This window comes from Geotrypetes seraphini, chromosome 4 (genome assembly GCF_902459505.1).
Source record: "Geotrypetes seraphini chromosome 4, aGeoSer1.1, whole genome shotgun sequence".
Taxonomy (NCBI): domain Eukaryota; kingdom Metazoa; phylum Chordata; class Amphibia; order Gymnophiona; family Dermophiidae; genus Geotrypetes; species Geotrypetes seraphini.
The window spans coordinates 122,322,470-122,340,431 of NC_047087.1; the positions used below are offsets into that span (position 1 = coordinate 122,322,470).

Below are 17,962 nucleotides of genomic sequence, written 5' to 3' on the forward strand. Positions count from 1 at the left end.
TTCCCCTGCGGCTCCAGGGGAGCCATGTGACTTATCCATCCAATCACATTTTAGCATTTGCAGTTTAAATTAGAGGCGTTCTGTTCTACTCAGCGCTATTTCCAGCTTTGTCAATTCAAGCTGTGCTGGATTATTTGGAGGGTCACAGCGCAGTCCAGCTGTTCCTGAAGAAGGGGGTGTGCAGCCCCGAAACGGAGTCCCGTAGGGCCGAATTAAGATCTTCGCTGGCTGTTCGTTTCCACTGAGAAGCTAAGTACTTCCTGTTGGCTATTTTACTTTGCTGGTTTTGGACGTTTGCATTTGGCCCCCCGGATAAGGGGCTGAGACAATTGCTTTTTATGGTGGAGCATGTGTGTGTTTTTTTTATTTATTATTATCTTTTTTCACACTGAGCACTGTTGGGTGCACTTTATTATAAATTATACACAGAGTAAAAGCCCGGGGATATTTCACAGTTAATACCCTTCTGGGTGTAAGCCATGTGACAGCCTTTACCGCTGGATGTTCCAGTGGGTGGCTGTGTAACTGAGGGCTCTTCTGTGTTTACCATTCCATTCCTTTATTAGTGGTAGTTATATATTTGTCACTCCACCAGTTTGGCTCTTGTCTCATCCCCTTATCTGGTTCCAGTTCTTGGGGTTTGGGAGGTTTATGTTTTTGTGATTATTTTTCTAGCCTCCCAAGTATTTTTCGGGTTTTAGCGATTTTCTACTGATCCAGGACAAGCAGTGGCTTCCCCCAGGTCTTTCTCAATAACAGACTGTGGACCTTTCCTCCAGGGAAAAGTTTAGTTGTCCAAAGTTGTCCAAGTTGTCTAAGTTTAGTTGTCCAGGAAATTATCCAAAAACCAATTACGCTATCTGTTCTTACCACAACCTCTGGCAGCACATTCCAGAGCTTAACTATTCTCTGACTAAAAAATATTTCCTCCTATTGGTTTTAAAAGTATTTCCCTGTAACTTCATCAAGTGTCCCCAAGTCTTTGTAATTTCTGACAGAGTGAAAAATTGATCCACTTATACCCATTCTGCTCTACTCAGGATTTTGTAAACTTCAATCATATCTCCCATCGGCTGTCTCTTTTCCAAGCTGAAGATCCCTAATCTTTTTAGTCTTCCTCAAACAAGAGTAATTCCATCCCCTTTATCATCTTGGTCGCTCTTGTTAGAACCTTTTCTAGTGCCACTATATCTTTCTTGAGATAAGGAGACCAGAACTGAACACAATACTCCAGATGAGGTCCACCATGAAGCGAGATAGGGGTATTATAACATCCTTAGGGCTCCTTTTACTAAGCTGCACTAGCGTTTTTAGCGCGCGCTAACCCCATGCTACACAAAAATACTAATGCCAGCTCTATGGAGGCGTTAGCTTGTAGCGCAACAAGCATCACTTTGCATTTGTCCACATTACATTTCACCTACCACTTGGACGCCCAGTCTTCCAATTTCCTGAGGTCTCCCTGCAATTTTTAACAATCCACATGCGTTTTAACAACTTTGAACAATTTAGTGTCATCTGCAAATTTAATCACTCGTCGTTCCAATTTCCAGATCATTTATAAATAAGTTAAATAGCACTGATCCTAATACAGATCCCTGCGGCACTCCACTGTTTTCTCTGCTCCACTGAGAAAAATGGCCATTTAATCCTACCTTTTGTTTTTTGTCTGATAACCAATTCTTAATTCACAATTTCACATTGCCTCCTATCTGGGTGGGGGTGGGATCGAACTTTCGGAAGGTGGGGGCAGGAGGAATGCTGCAATGCTTCCAGAGGAAGAGGGTTCACGGGAGATCACAGCAGGAGGGAATGGACATCCCTCCTGCCGGAGAAGATTGCGGGAGGGTTTGAGAGTGTCAGTAGGAGAGATTGGGCATCTCTCCTGCCACGATCGTTGCGGAGGGGTTGTGGTGAGTGCCACACAGGAGAGACTGGACATCCCTTCTGCTGCGATCATTTGGGGGGGGGGGGGGCAGTTCCACGATTCTCTAACCAGCGCTTATGACAGACACCGGTTAGAGAATCGTGCTTTTAGGCGAAGGACTGGTCCCTCCTATGCTTAAAAAGTCTTGTTTTGGGAGTTTAGGACTTGGATGAATTTATTTCCAGGAATAGGGCTTAAAGGTAGACGAAGTGGCAGTCTGAGTGATTAAACTCCTGAATGTACAGGTAGGCCATTCTCGAAAAAAAAACCCACATTTTAGGCTTTTTAAAAAATTTTTTTTAGAATGGACATTTCCCTGCTGCCTACTTTGGGTGCCTAGGGCCTTAGGCCAAAAGGGGACTTGGACGGTTTTTTTTTGTTTTTTTCTTATTATGCCCTTCCATGCTTCCAAGATACTGTACTTACATCTGTAACATTCACCACGCCTATCTGTGGCTTGAAAAGGTCAATCTTGAAGGTCTTCTCCCAGTAAGTGATTAACTGCAGGAAAGCAAAAAGAGAAAGAAAGAGGTCAGGGACTGAAAACCCCCTGTCACCTGCAGCCTTTGTGCAATGCATGACATATGTGAGTGTATTTTGAAAGAAGCCCAGTTGTTTTGGAAGGGTTTTAACAGGCTTACGGCATATTTTTCAATGGATGTAATGTTTCTTGGGCACTGTGAGGATGTAGCAGGGACAGTGTCTCCAAATAAGTTAAAGAGCTGTCAAGGTACCCAGTTCCAAGAGGGAGATTTGTTGGTTAGTCCTGGTTTTGTAGTTCTCAATCCTACCCAATGAAATCAGCTCTGTTGGTCTCATAATGCAACAGGATAGGGTACTTAGAAATTTAGAACTAGCCTAAAATTTTCTTCCTAGAGCTGGATAACTTGGCAGCTCTGAAGTTAAATTTGTACATACCATGACAGTAACCAACTTTATTTCTAAGCCAGGAGTATGTACAGCAGTGGCTTTCCAACTGTGTGCCCTAGCACAGTGGTGTGCCCCAAAGAAATTCCAGGTGTGGCACAAGAGATTCCAGAATTTTAATTTATTTTAAAAAATTCCCTTCATAGGTATGCACTAGAATAGATGACATGTATGTCACGTATGCAAGAGGCTGTCAATGTTGTGAGTGTCTGTGTGCCTAGACAAGCATCATTCTTTAACGTGATTAGTCCTTGAAAACCAACGGCAAGTAATTTTAGTTTATATGCAGTAGTTATCCTAACCTGAGCAACAAAGCAATCAAGGCTTTGTTACTGTTTGGATGTTCTTATCTTTGCAAACTTGGATTTTCAGCTCTGACAGAAATAAAATAAAAGAGAATGACTGCAGATGGTGGATGATGAAATGTGTGTTTGCTTGTCAACTATCGAGCCACGTTTTGAGTTAATTTGCACTCAGAAACAAGCACATCCATCACATTGATTAGCAATTCTATTCTATCTGCTTTAGTTTCACTGTTGTTACAATTGCCCATACATAGCTTAAAGAACTTTAAATAAATAACTCTCAAATTTAATTTTTTGTTGGTTTTGCAATTTTATAATTTCAATTATAACGTGCTACGAAAAACATTTGCTCCGTTTAGTGTGCCGGAGCTAAAAAAAAAGTTTGAGAGACACTGGTGTACAGTATATGCTGCAGTGTTCTATTCAAATTATTCATATACTGCTACTAATCATTTCTATAGCACAATGTATTGCAAACTGTGTGCCATGGCGAGGTTCTAGGTGTGCTGTGAAAGAGACGAGCCAGTCACTACCAGTGCTGGCGCCTCTCTACCCCCCTCCCCCCGGCAGTTTGTCTGTGTTTTGGAAGGCCCCCTAGCTCAGGGCCACTCTACAGGGCCTCTGAGCATGCGCGGGCATTGGCATGATGACATCACGCACATGCTTGTGACATCACCAATTGATGTCTGTGCATGCTCAGAGGCCTTGTAGATGTGGCCCTGTTTAGCTTGCAAGACACTGCTATAGCACTGCTAGACATCTGTAATGCTGTACTGATTATGAGGGTGGTTTGAAAAGTTTTGGTAAAAAAGCAAGTTAAACAATGTAGTCTCCATCGAGGGCTATACACTTGGTCCAGTGAGTTTCCAGTTTTTTTGTAAGCTATTTTTCCTACAATGCAAAAAAACTGGAAACTCACTGGACTAGGTGTATAGCCCTCGATGGAGACTAAGTGCTCCTTTTACAAAGGTGCGCTAATTATTTTAGCACGCGCCAACCACGCGCTAAATGCTAACGCATGCATTGTAGTCTGTGGATGCGTTAGTGGTTGACGCGCGTGTATATTTAGCGCATGCTAAACCGCATAGCGTACCGTAGTAAAACAGGGGGGTAAGTTGCTTATCTTGCTTTTTTTTTTGCCAGACTTTTCAAACCACCCTCATATATGCAGGTACTTCCCTTGCTCTACCCTTTCCCCTGTGATATATGCATACTTATTTATTTATTTAATACAAATGCTCTATACCACCTTTTGACGAAGTTTCCTTTTGTCTGTTGGTGCAGTCTTTTACTTTGAGTATTCTGGACTACTGTAATATAATATACTAGTGTGTAAGCCCGTTACACTAACGGGTACTAGAGTAGATGTCTGTCTGGTTTTTTTTCTTTGTCTGTCTCTCCTTGGACGCTGCCTATCTGTCTGCATTTTTTCTGTCTGTGTCTCTCCCTATGTCCTTAGTGCCCTCAGTGCCTCCTTCCTATGTCCTTAGTGCCCCCAGTACCTCCTTCCCATGTCCTTAGTGCCCCCAGTGCCTCTGTCCTGCTTAGTGCCCCCAGTGCCTCCTTCCTATGTCCCCATCACTATCTTCCAGACTTTGTCCCACCCCCACCCCCCGATGCCAGCCTGCCTGCCTTCGTCACATCCCCTGAGCAGCATGTTTCCATTTAACACCCCCCCCCGCGCCGACCTTACCTGGCACACCCGAAACCCACGTTGACCCTCCCAGCCGACCCTCCCATCGCTAGACGGCCGACAAACCTCCCGGCTCCAGCAGCGTCTGAGGCACAGTAAACACGCTGTTTCGCATCCTTCTACTGCCCTAATTTCCTCTGCCTCATCTCTGATGATGTCATCAGGGACGCGGCAGAGGAAATCAGGCCAGTAGAAGGACACGAAGCAGCATGTTTACTGTGCCTCAGATGCTGCTGGAGCCGGGAGGTTAGTGTTCATCTTGCGGTGGGAGGTTCGTCTGGGAGGGTCAACGGGGGTTTTGGGTGTGCTGGGTAGGGTCAGCGCCGGGGGGGGGGGGAGTCGCGGCGTGTTACCTGCCGCCAGTCATTAGAATAGAACCCTAAGCGCGGATGTGTACTCTTACCTGCCACGGACATACAGATCAGGGATCAGGGAACATGCAGGTAAGAGTGCGCATTCGCACTTAGCGTTTTATTATAGTAGATTTAGGGGCTTACGAGAAAATACTCAAAAAATTGAGAGTGGTTCAGAATAAGGCTGTTCGCCTCATTTGTGGATTAAAAAAATGGGAGCACATTACTTCTTTCTATCGAAAACTTCACAGGTTGCCGGTAGAGTCCGGAGTCCTCTTTAAGTTTTCTTGCATTTGTTATAAAGCAGTTTTCTGTGTGTTACCAGACTATCTTGCTCCTCACTTCTCTTTGAGTCTTTCAAATAAGAGAACACGTAGGCTAAACCTGTTTAATTATCCCTCTATAAAATCTTGTCATTATAAGAAGTTCTATGACAGAACCTTCTCATTTCAAGCCGCCAAATTGAATACGTGGCGTAGAAAAATTATACTAGAGGCTACTTCTTATTTTGATTTTAGAAAATTGTTAAAAACACATTTGTTTGCTAGGTTGGTATCTTAATGTGTCTTCTAAATTATTTATGTTTTAATTGCTGCATCTCATTCTACTTGCTGTAACTTTTATATTATTTTTATTCACACTGCATGTACTAATTTTTATGTTGTGAACTGCTTCGAACTTCTGGTATAGCGGTATATAAAAATAAATATTATTATTAACAACATAAGCAGAGCAAGGCGGTGTACAATCTTAAAAAAAAATGTAAGAGAAAAACTATAAGTTTAGATAGGACAGTGCCAGTCATTCTTAAGGCCACACATAAAATATATGGACAATAATAGGACCAGGGAGAAGAGGGAAAACAGAGGTTACATCACTGGTAGTATTCGGAAATCAAGAGACCATCCCATCAGTCTGCAGTGCATGGATGCTTTGTGGCAGGATTCTTGATTCCCAGCCTGTTCAGGACTTACCAAGGGGAAGTCATCTGGGTCAATCCATACGATGCTCAGTTCAGGATTCTCTGTGTTGTCCCTGGCAACGTGTTTCAGGATCTCCAGGAACTCAAAACCATCTAAGGAAAAAGACAGAAATCTGTCAGGTGCTCATAAACAGCTGAGAATCCTGCACTGGCTGCACAGGCAGAACGAGATAGCTTTGGTGAGAATGTTTTAGAAAAAAACCCCCATTAACCAAGCTAGTTTGATGGCTCAGTGGCAATTCTAAGTATGGCAACATGGGGATACCTGCCTGAGTTCTGGGCCAGTCAGGCCTGGACATACTGCAGGGGTAGCAATGTAAATCAGGACTGTCGCCTAAAAAACAGCAGATCCTAAACTCATTCTTGAACCAGACTGACTAGATTAGGAGCAAAATATGGCTGGAACAGGCCAGAAACTGCTTATAGATGTCACCACAAAATTCTGCAGAAGATAATGTACAACTAAACTGCAGAATTGACTGAGAATCTGCTCCACTCCCACATCCCTTCTGAGGAGGACAGATGAAAGTCTGAGTTATTACACAGCAGTGACTCCTACTGGCTAACACAAGCATACACTTGTGCCAGGTTTTGGAGTAATCATGGCCTCTCAGCCAGAGCGCTGTGGGCCCCCCAATACTTTCAAAAGTCAGAGATGGATATAGGAGAGAAGGGAGAGAAGTGGCAGATGGACTGAAGATCTAGCAATGAAAGTTAAGACAGAGGAAAACAGAAACTGGAGACTGGGACAAATATGATTGGGAACCCCCTCCCCTCCCAAAAAAAACCCCCAAAACCCCAAATCAACCAGACAACAAAAGTAGAAAGAATTGTAGTCTTAATTCAGTGAATGGAAAATGTCAAATTTACAGTAAATTTGCATTATTTTCTTAATATTTTGCAGAGTGCAGGGTTCCATTCCTCTTTATCTAATATTGCACTGCCTGCAGAGTGTGGCTTCATGGGTTTTAAATTTACTCCCTCTTCTACGAAACTGCAATAGCAGTTTCTAGCGTGGGCAGCCATGCTGAATGGCCTGCACTGCTCCCGATGTTCATTGAGTTCTTATGAGCATCGGGAGCAGCGTGGCCATTCAGCGCGGCTCCCCGCCCTAGAAACTGCTATCGCAGTTTCATAGAAGAGGGGGTTAATGTTTGTCTGTGTATTCATATTTTAACTTTGTGCTCAATTGTTCTAAGAGTCTATTTGTGTTCAATGTTTGTGACCAAGGCAAGGTACTCAGTTTGCATGAAGTTTCTATTTAAGCATCTGCAATAATCCAGCTTGTTCAGTTTACCTATAAGTACTATATTAATGTTCTAGGTCTGACTGCAAGATCTACTGTGTTGCATTTTCCTAGGTAGGGTCCTTGCTGTGTTACTTGGGCATATTAATTGTGTTATCGTAAAGTAGATACAGGTCCTGCATGATTTTTGTAGGTTTTGCATTAATAATAATAATAATAATAATAATAATTTTATTCTTATATACCGCCATACCCGGAGAGTTCTAGGCGGTTTACATCAGTTACAGTAGTATCTGAGTTGACACGCAGATTTACAAACAGTTTGAACAATTTTAAACAATTTATCAGCAATACACAATTTATCAGATAAAAACAAATGTTAAAGCAGGGTTTACAGCATTTTATCATGAATTTATCCGATATAAATTTATTCAAAAAAGGGAATTATGAAGGCATGAGGAAATTGGTGGGAAAGAAACTCAACGGTAATGCAAGGAAGATGGAGTCTGTAGAAAAAGCCTGGTCCCTACTCAAGGGCACGGTGCAAGAGGCACAGAACCTGTACATCCCCAGATTCAGGAAGGGGTGCAAAAAAAACCAAACAAAAAACCCAGCGTGGATAACAACTGCAGTGAAAAAGGCGATAAGTGACAAGAAAGCATCGTTCAAAAAATGGAAAAAGAACCAAACAAAGGACAACCAAAAGGAGCACAAAGAACACCAAAGGGAGTGTCACCGTGTGGTTAGAAAAGCTAAAAGTGAATATGAGGAGAGACTGGCGGGGGAAGCAAGAAACTTCAAATCGTTCTTCAGATATGTGAAGGGGAAGCAATCGGCAAGGGAAGAAGTGGGGCCATTGGATGATGGAGACAAAAAAGGAGTGGTAAAGGAGGAAAAAGAGATAGCAGACAGGTTAAATAAGTTCTTCACGTCAGTCTTCACGAGGGAGGACACATCCAATATTCCGGAACCAGAGGACATCGTAAATGGGGATCGGGATGAAAAGCTGGTCCAACTAGAGGTAAGCCAAGAGGATGTCCTCAGGCAGATAGACAGACTAAAGAGCGACAAATCGCCAGGTCCGGACGGCATTCACCCAAGGGTACTCAAGGAACTAAGGAACGTAATAGCAGAGCCACTTCGCCAAATATGTAACCTATCCTTAAAAACTGGAGAGATCCCGGAGGATTGGAAAATTGCAAATGTCACACCCATCTTCAAGAAGGGCTCAAGGGGGGACCCGGGGAACTACAGGCCAGTGAGCTTGACCTCGGTCCCGGGAAAAATGATGGAAGCATTGATTAAGGACAGTATCTGTGAACACATAGAAAACAATGGACAGCTAAAGTCGAGCCAGCATGGCTTCTGCAAGGGTAGGTCATGCCTCACAAACTTATTGTACTTCTTTGAGGGGGTAAACAGACAGGTGGATAAAGGGGAATCCATTGACATCATTTACCTTGACTTTCAAAAAGCCTTTGACAAGGTACCGCACGAAAGACTGCTTAAAAAGCTGTGGAGACACGGGGTGCAAGGGGAGGTCCACCGATGGATCAAAAACTGGCTGGCAAACAGAAAACAGAGGGTTGGAGTGAAGGGCCATTACTCAGACTGGCATGGGGTCACGAGCGGAGTTCCGCAGGGGTCGGTGCTGGGACCGCTCCTGTTTAATATATTTATTAATGACCTGGAGGCGGGAACAAATTGCGAAGTTATTAAATTTGCGGATGACACCAAACTCTACCACAGGGTTGAAACCATGGAAGACTGCGAAGATCTGCAAAGGGACCTAACGACGCTAGAAGAATGGGCCAAAAAATGGCAAATGAACTTTAACGTAGGGAAATGCAAGGTCATGCATATAGGGAAAAAGAACCCGATGTTCAGCTACAAAATGGGAGGATCACTGCTAGGGGTAAGTAACCTTGAAAGAGACCTGGGAGTGATGGTGGACACGTCTTTGAAGGCGTCGGCACAGTGCGCCACAGCCTCAAGAAAAGCAAACAAGATGTTGGGTATCATTAAGAAGGGTATCACGACCAGGACAAAGGAGGTCATCCTGCCACTGTATCGTGCAATGGTGCGACCGCATCTGGAGTACTGTGTCCAGTATTGGTCACCGTACCTCAAAAAGGACATGGCGGTACTTGAGGGAGTCCAGAGAAGAGCAACTAAACTGATAAGAGGTATGGAAAACCTCTCATATACTGACAGACTAAAAAAGCTGGGGCTGTTCTCCCTGGAAAAGCGGAGACTTAGAGGAGACATGATAGAAACCTTCAAGATCCTGAAGGGTATAGAAAAAGTAGACAGGGACAGATTTTTCAGATTATGGGGAACCACAAGTACAAGGGGACACTCGGAAATCTTGAAAGGAGACAGGTTTAAAACAAATGCCAGAAAGTTCTTTTTCACCCAGAGGGTGGTGGACACATGGAACGCGCTTCCGGAGGCTGTGATAGGCCGGAGCACGTTACAAGGCTTCAAAGAAGGTTTGGATAGGTTCCTAGAGGATAAAGGAATTGAGGGGTACAGATAAGAGTAGCGGTAGGTTATAGGGATAGTCTGAGACCATTGCTCAGGCAATGGGCCTGATGGGCCACCGCGGGAGCGGACCGCTGGGCGAGATGGACCTCTGGTCTGCCTCAGCGGAGGCAACTTCTTATGTTCTTATGTTCTTATAAATAGTTTATCGGATATAAGCAGTGTTAATCGAACTTTACAGAGGATGACTGGCGGAGGGGAGATAGGGGAGAGGGGAGCAATTAAGGGGAGGAGAAGAGCGGGGGCGGGTGGGGGGGCGTGTAGTAATGTAAGCGGGGGGGGGGGTTGTTAGGGGTCTTGTTTGCCGAATAGGTAGGTTTTGAGTGATTTTCTGAAGCCGAGGTAAGTGGGGGCCTCAAGTATCATTTGTGCAAGCCATGGGTTGAGCTTAGCTGCTTGGAAGGCGAAGGTTTTGTCTAGGAATCTTTTAAGATGGCAGAGTTTTAGAGACGGGAAGGCGAACAACTGAATTCTACGGGATTTCTTATTTGTGTTGTAGAGGCTAAAGTGAGAATTGATGTAACTTGGTGCTGAACCATTTATCGATTTGTAGCAGAAGCATGCGAATTTAAAGAGGACTCTAGATTCAAATGGCAGCCAGTTTACTTGGGACTGGAGAAGGTCTATGTTTTTAATGAGATCACACCAAAAGTTTTGTGAATCGCGTCCCTGCCTACTTTGTATGCCGTTTCCCCTCATTTGCATGCACGGATTGGAATCGGATCGGAAGAGAGGTTAGTGAATTGGGTTGAGGTCGCAAAGGGGTTGCACACCGATCGGTTTGCTTTGTGAATCTAGCCCTTTATCTTTATTGGAAACTTCTATACCGCTACTAATGATTGGGGAGTCAATTCAGAGCGGTTTACAAAGAAATCTGTAATGGATTTTAAAATACAGATTCAGATGGATTATACTGTGATTGGTTTTGGTCTACTTGGCTAGGGTATCATGCTTACATTTGCATTTGTACGCTGTCATATATGTGTACTATGTTTACCTTTAACCATGCCAAGTATGCTTTATTTACACCCTTCTAAATCGGATAACAAAATTACAGTTACCCATGCTAACTAACCCCTTCTTTTACTAAGGCGTGCTAGCTGATTTAGCATGCGCTAAACGCTAATGCGTCCATAGAATATAATGGACACGTTAGCATTTAGTGCACGCTAAATCAGCTGGTGCGCCTTAGTAAAAGGATCCCTTAGTGTGCTATATTTACAGCCTTCTAAATTGGTCAACCATTCTAAGTAAAATATAATTACATGCATCCCAATTGCTCTAGCAATGTGCATCATGTTCGTTCTATTTACACTCCCAGATAAATCTTGTTACTCTCATCTTAATTTATTTTAGAACCATTACTATGTTCCTCATGTCTTAAACATTTCTGGAAAGATCTACTATGTGCATTCATGTCATGACCTGTTCTCCTATCGTGTTCCTAGTGGGAGAGTGTGGGTTTCAGTGGAAATTGTGTTTAAACTCCTCGAGTCCTGACACCACCGGGCCCACCCAGAAACTTAAATTATCCTTCCCCTCACTAAAAGGTATCCTCTATGCAGGAAAATTGGGAAAATCTCTCTTCTTCAGAATCACAGGGCTTTGGAATAATCTTACTGCCCCACTATGGAATCAGGGCTCATTCCAACTATTCCGTAAACACCTGAAAACCAGGCTTTTCATAAAAATGTAATGATCTCTTCCCCCCTATACTCAACCTCCAAACCCAATGTGTTATTTCTTCCTAGATTAAACTCTTGTAAACCGTGCCAAGCTCTATAATTATGGAGAGGATGCGATATATAAACTTAAGGTTTAGTTTAATGTAGTTTAAATTAACAGTCCAGTGTGCAGTGCTAGGGGTCAGTATTTTTACATATCTGATTTTTTAGGCTACATAATTAAACTGCTGTTTCAAAAGGTATTATTTACCTGTTTTTATTAATACAGCTTAATAAAGTGGTTATATTTGCTATAAAGCAAGTGGAATGATATGTGCCATTGTAGTAATTATTTTGCAGGATACTGTGATATGTGTTAAGATATTGACCAGACTCAAGTCTAATATAATGACAAAGTTCAAGTTATGGGACAATGTGACTATATTTTAAAAAAGTCAGTATTTCTAAAGTTTACATAAGTGTGTGTAGGTTTTATGTTGATGCAAGACAGCTGTTAGGCAGGCAGTTTTAGATAGAACTCATTCTGGAACCCTGGAATCAGGAATTATAAATACTACTAGTGGCTACTAGGTGGCACTATTGGATTATGTCTGAGACTCTACTGGGCTTCTGTCTCCACAGCATCCCCAGCTCTGGTCAGACTGGAGAGCAGAAGACCTGAGAGAAGAATTGAACCTGCATTCTTCCATATATCATCGAGGGCTAGATTTTCAAAAAAACCACATAAAAAACTGAAGGGCTGCTTTCACAGCCGTTATAGTAGTGATTTTAAAAAAGCGAGTCATTCTCCAAAAAACACTCATGCAAATGAAGTTGGCAGAGAGTAGCGAAGACTCGCTAAATTTGTATGTGCCCATTGCTGGTTATAGTGATGGGCATACGAGAAGAATAAATGGAAAAAAACCCCACCAGCACAGCAAGAGACATGCCCAATCTCTCCCGCTGCCAACCGACACACATCCCTGACAGTGAGAGAGATGCTCAATGTCTCTTGCTGCCAAACAACTCCCCTTGGCAGCAGGAGAGATGCCCAATCTCTCCTGCCGCCACCAATCTCCCAATCTCTCCCGCTCAACTGACACCACCCTTCCCCGCAGCAGGAGAGATGTCCAAACTCTCCTGCCACCAACTAACACCCTCCCCCAACTCCCCTTGGCAGCAGGAGAATTGCCCATGCTCTCTTGCCACCACACCTCCGATGACCCCCGCCCTCTCCCCCTTATCTTATTTTCAGGTGGCTAGCCAGAGGGATGCCTACTCCCTCCGGCCAGCTGCCCGACTCTTCAAAATGGTGGGCCTTCCCCTCTCTGGTGCATCCTAGGATGCACTGGAGAGGGGCATGAGGCTTTGAGTGGGCCAGGTTGTTTAAGGCTCATCCTATGGGTGGGGCCTTATGTGTCTGGGCCAATCAGAGCCTCAGGCCCCTCCCCAGATGCATGAGGCTCTGATTGGTCCAGATGAATAAGACCCCCCACCCATAGGAGGAGCCTTAAACAACCAATCAGAGCCTCGGGATGCACCGAGGACGGGAAGCCCCACCATTTTCAAGAGGCGGGCTAGCTGGCCGAAGGGAGTAGGCATCGCTCTGGCCAGCCATCTGAAAATAAGTTAAGGGGAAGAGGGTGGGGTTCGTCGGAGGCATGAGGGGGGAGGGTTGCTTGGTGGTAGGAAAGCGTGGGAAACTCTCTCACTGCCGAGGGGAGTTGGGGGGTGTTGGTTGGTGGCAGGAGACACTGAGCATCTCTCCCACTGCTGGGGGAGGGGTCCGTTGGGTGTTTGAGACTGAGCATCTCTCCATGCCACATGATATGCTTTTAACAGTACTGTTACTGTACCTGCAACCCAGACCAGTCACTGATTTTTGTTGCCAAAAGTCTATGCTGCTCTTGGAGAATGGCTCGGTGAATTTTAAGAATCCACCGGAGTGCTCATTTCATTATTGAAGAGACCATTTCCATGGCAGTGTCGGAGACTGCTAGAAAGCTCGTTCAAGACCACCGCTAAAATGTATGCAGGCTAAACCGTCTGGAAAATAGTTTAGCGACCGCGTTAAAGTTTTGAGAATCTGGGCCTGAGGCCTCCAGGTTGGACTCCCATTACACATTAATGGAGAAAAGGACAACACAAAGATGGGGAAAATAGACTCACCAGGATCATCTTCTTCTGCAAAGGCCACAATGTGAATTCCCTCTAGGTCATCTTCCTGTGAAAGTCATAAAGAATGTTACTGTTGTCATTATAAGGTGACATTATCTGAAGATCACTCGGCGCAGCATCAATTTTTCTTTTTTTAACTCATATCTTTCCAGGCTTAGTTATTTTTTTGCAAATTCTTTTTATTGAAAGGTAAACAAAATGCAAATTACATTACATTAGCGATTTCTATTCCGCCATTACCTTGCGGTTCAAGGCGGATTACAAAAGAGTTATAGAAAGTGGGTTACAGAGGAAGATCTCTGGTCTTATCCAGAGTAAGTACAGAGTAGATCAGGTGTATTAAAATATACAACAAAACCTCCATGACATTGACAATATGAAAATATCAAAATCCCCCCCCCCCCCCCTACACCTATCCATTTCTCGTATCCATTATTTTTCTAACATAGCTTATGGTAATGGTTGCCACTGAATATAATCATCCCAAATCTTATGAAAAGCAACAAGTCTCCCATTTTTATGAGCTTTCCAGGCTTAATTCAAAGGGATTGTTGCAGCTGTTGGGTTCTTGCCACAGAATGACTGCTGACACTGATTCCACTTACTTGGTTGCAGTAAACCTAGACTACTACAATACTGCAGTCATCCATTTTGAATATTTTAGATTACTGTAATATTGTTTACCTAGATGCTTATAAAAAAACACTCAAAAAACTTAGACTGATCCAGAACACCGGTGTTCGCCTTATTTTTGGACTAAAAAAATGGGAGCATATTACTCCCTTCTATCAAAAACTTCACTGGTTGCCGGTAGAGTCCAGAGTTCTGTTTAAGTTTTCCTGTATTTGTTACAAAGCAGTTTTTGGGATGTTACCAGACTATCTGGCTTCCCACTTCTCTTTGAATTATCTCAACAAGAGTACACGTAGAATAAATCTATTCAACTATCCCTCTTTAAAATCCTGCCAATATAAGAAGTTTTTTGACAAAATTTTTTCCTACCAGGCCACTAAACTGAATATGTGGCTAGGAAAAACTATATTAGAGGCCATTTCCTATTTTGATTTTAGGAAAACATTAAAGACCCATCTGTTTGACACGTCTATATCCTAGTACTACAACTGTTTAACTCACTTTTGTTTCTTAACTGATGCATTTCAATTTTAACTGATTCTTAATTGATGTATTCCAATTTTAATTTATTGTTTTTCTTATGTCATTTCAATTTTATTGATTGTATGTATTTATCTTGTTGTGAACCGCTTTGAACCTTTTCTGGTATAGCAGTATACAAAAATAAATCATTATTATTATTAATCATTACACCAGCTGCAGAAGCCTAAGAGAACATAGTTTAAGGCAAGTTGCTTTCAGAATCAGCAAGTCAATCCAGAGTAATAATGTATCGAGATCACTGCCCAGTGATATTTTTATACTAGGTTCCTGCATAAGGTTGCCAGATTTTTCAATTGGAAAATCTGGACCCCTAGTCCTGCCCCCAGGCCCGCCCATCACCGCCCTGTAATGTCCTAATCCTGCCCACAGTCCCGCCCCCCGCTCTTGTCAGGCAGGGAGGAAGTTCACGCATGCGTGATGTCATCGCCCACAGTCCCACCCCCCTGCTCTTGTCAGGCAGGGAGGAAGTTCACGCATGCGTGATGTCATCGCCCACAGTCCCACCCCCCTGCTCTTGTCAGGCAGGGAGGAAGTTCATGCATAGCGTGATGTCATCGCCCACAGTCCCACCCCCTGCTCTTGTCAGGCAGGGAGGAAGTTCACGCATGCGTGATGTCATCGCCCACAGTCCCACCCCCCTGCTCTTGTCAGGCAGGGAGGAAGTTCACGCATAGCGTGATGTCATCGCCCACAGTCCCACCCCCTGCTCTTGTCAGGCAGGGAGGAAGTTCACACATGCGTGATGTCATTGCGTGACATCTGCGCATGCGTGGTCTTCATCCCTGCCCGACGCAATTTGAAGAGGCTTTTCAAAACCCGGACAAAGTGCCAGGTCTTGAAAAGCCATCCGGACCCCCAGACGTGTCCTCTAAAGGAGGACATGTCAGGGACATCCGGACCTCTGGTAACCCTATTCCTGCAGTTACTTCATGCTTATTTAAGATTCATACTCATTTTGACTCTGAGCTGTTTTGACTGCTGCAGGGTTATTCCTGCCTTTGTTTTTATGTCACTGCTCGTGTGTCCTACATTCAGATGGATATATTCTGGGCCTAATGTAGGATTATTCTGCACTTATTATATATACCAGAAGCAAACGAGCAAGTAAACACAAACTTCTCACAAACCAGTCACGAGGATGACAACTCCCACCAACTTCCTTTTTTATTTCTCATCTGCCACCGTTTAATGCAATTTTTATTGATGACATTTAAAATGCCACAAAAGAACAACAAGCATGACATGCAATGTCGATTACAGCCAAACCTCAACAATATGTCAAACAGTAAGTCATGTCTGGTCATCAAACAATCTACCACCATTTAAAAATCCACATTAGCAGCAGAACCACAACTCCTGTGGTTAATGTGACAAGAATATTCCAGAGCCCATATGTCCGTCCCACGATTCATGTAGCCCAAGGTTTTGACTGGGAAGGCCTTTGTGCCCTTTATTTTTTGTCCGACCCTTGAATTTCAGACAGATTTTAGGTCAAGTGCCAAACCTTTATGGTGCTATACAGATGGATTTCTGAAGGAATAGCAGAGCTGACTTTTGTCACATTAGAATAACCCCATTAAAAAAAGAATATCTATCTATATGTCTATCTATCTATCTACACACACACACACACCCATTGCTCCTAGCTTCTATTTCAATTTATTTTAATAGAAGGAAAAAGCCATCTAAATGCTAATTCTAAGGTGGGGGTTCCACCTCCCCCTTGACTAAGACCAAAGGTGACAAACAACAGCTAATAGGAAAACATTTGCGGTATATTGAAAGAAAGAAATTCCAGTCAGAGACATTCAAGGATGGGAACATTTCCACTTTCCTGTTATGTTTTATACTGAAGAAGAAATCAATGTTTCTTGATGCCTTTTTAAACCTTTGCTTAAAAACATTTATCAGTAAGAATGACAAAAGTTTACTTCAAACCTCCTCCCTGAGCCCTGTCCCCCTCAAAGTTCTATGTTTTCTTGCCAAGATAGGATACGTGTATATTCTAATGACAGGACCAAAAAATGAGAAGTGGAGGAAAAACACTATGACAAAAATACAACTCTCCACTTGACCACCAAGCTCACATTCTTGATGACAGAAAAAGCCTCAGGTTACTGGTGAGCACACACAGGCCTGAACCACCATCAACCACATCATCAGAGTGACTAACACCAAGCTTATTTCACAAATACTATGAACATACTCGGATTTGATGGAAAAAATACATACAGTGGTGCCTTGGTTTGCGAGCATAATTCGTTCTAGAAGCATGCTCATAATCCAAAGTGCTCATATATCAAAGCACGTTTCTCCATAGGAAGTAATGGAAACTCAGATGATTCGTTCCACATCCCATAAACAGGCCTATGTTGCACTCAACTTCAGTAACTTAATACATCTCTCCCCCCCCCACCCAAGCCCTAAACTCGACCAGAAAATATCCAAACCCAGCTTAGCTTTCGCTAAATCCCTCTAACAGCTGCAAGCACTCCCCTGTGCTAAGAGCTTCCGGCCCTGCAGTACCGCCTATAAAGAAGCAAAGTTCCCCAATCTGACATAGCCATTTACCATGCCTCCATCCTTCATCATATTCCTGTGGGCCACCATGGCAGTCGAAGGGCATGGGAACCTCCATTCCCCCAAGCAACTCACGGCGCTGTCATCGCTGATCTCCATTCCGCAAAGCAACTCATGGAGCTGCCATCACTGACCTCCGTTCCCCCAAGCAACTCATAGCGCTGCTATTGCTGACCTCCATTCCCCCAAGCAACTCACATCGCTGCCATCGCTGCACCAAAGGAAGCCAAAACCACCTAGGCTACAGCAGCACGGCTCTTGCACATCACAAGCAAAGCTCCATCACAACTACGTACGCATACACGTTAACATCAAGAAGGCACGATGTCCGCTGGAGGTAAGGGTTTGTGGGTGGGCTGCGAGAGGAGAGAAGCTGGTTCCCAGGGT

The 17,962-nt window shown here is 43.7% G+C and overlaps 1 protein-coding gene across 1 annotated transcript in view; it reads right to left on the minus strand.

Moving 5' to 3' along the window:
- CASQ2 (calsequestrin 2) overlaps positions 1 to 17,962 on the minus strand; it is a 90,836-nt gene that overhangs the window by 5,045 nt on the left and 67,829 nt on the right. Inside the window, exons 8-10 of the mRNA XM_033942544.1 lie at positions 13,811 to 13,865; positions 6,180 to 6,280; positions 2,354 to 2,428 (exon numbers count right to left, since the gene is read on the minus strand). Coding sequence (XP_033798435.1) covers positions 2,354 to 2,428; positions 6,180 to 6,280; positions 13,811 to 13,865 — 231 coding nt within the window. The remainder of the gene's footprint in view (positions 1 to 2,353; positions 2,429 to 6,179; positions 6,281 to 13,810; positions 13,866 to 17,962) is intronic.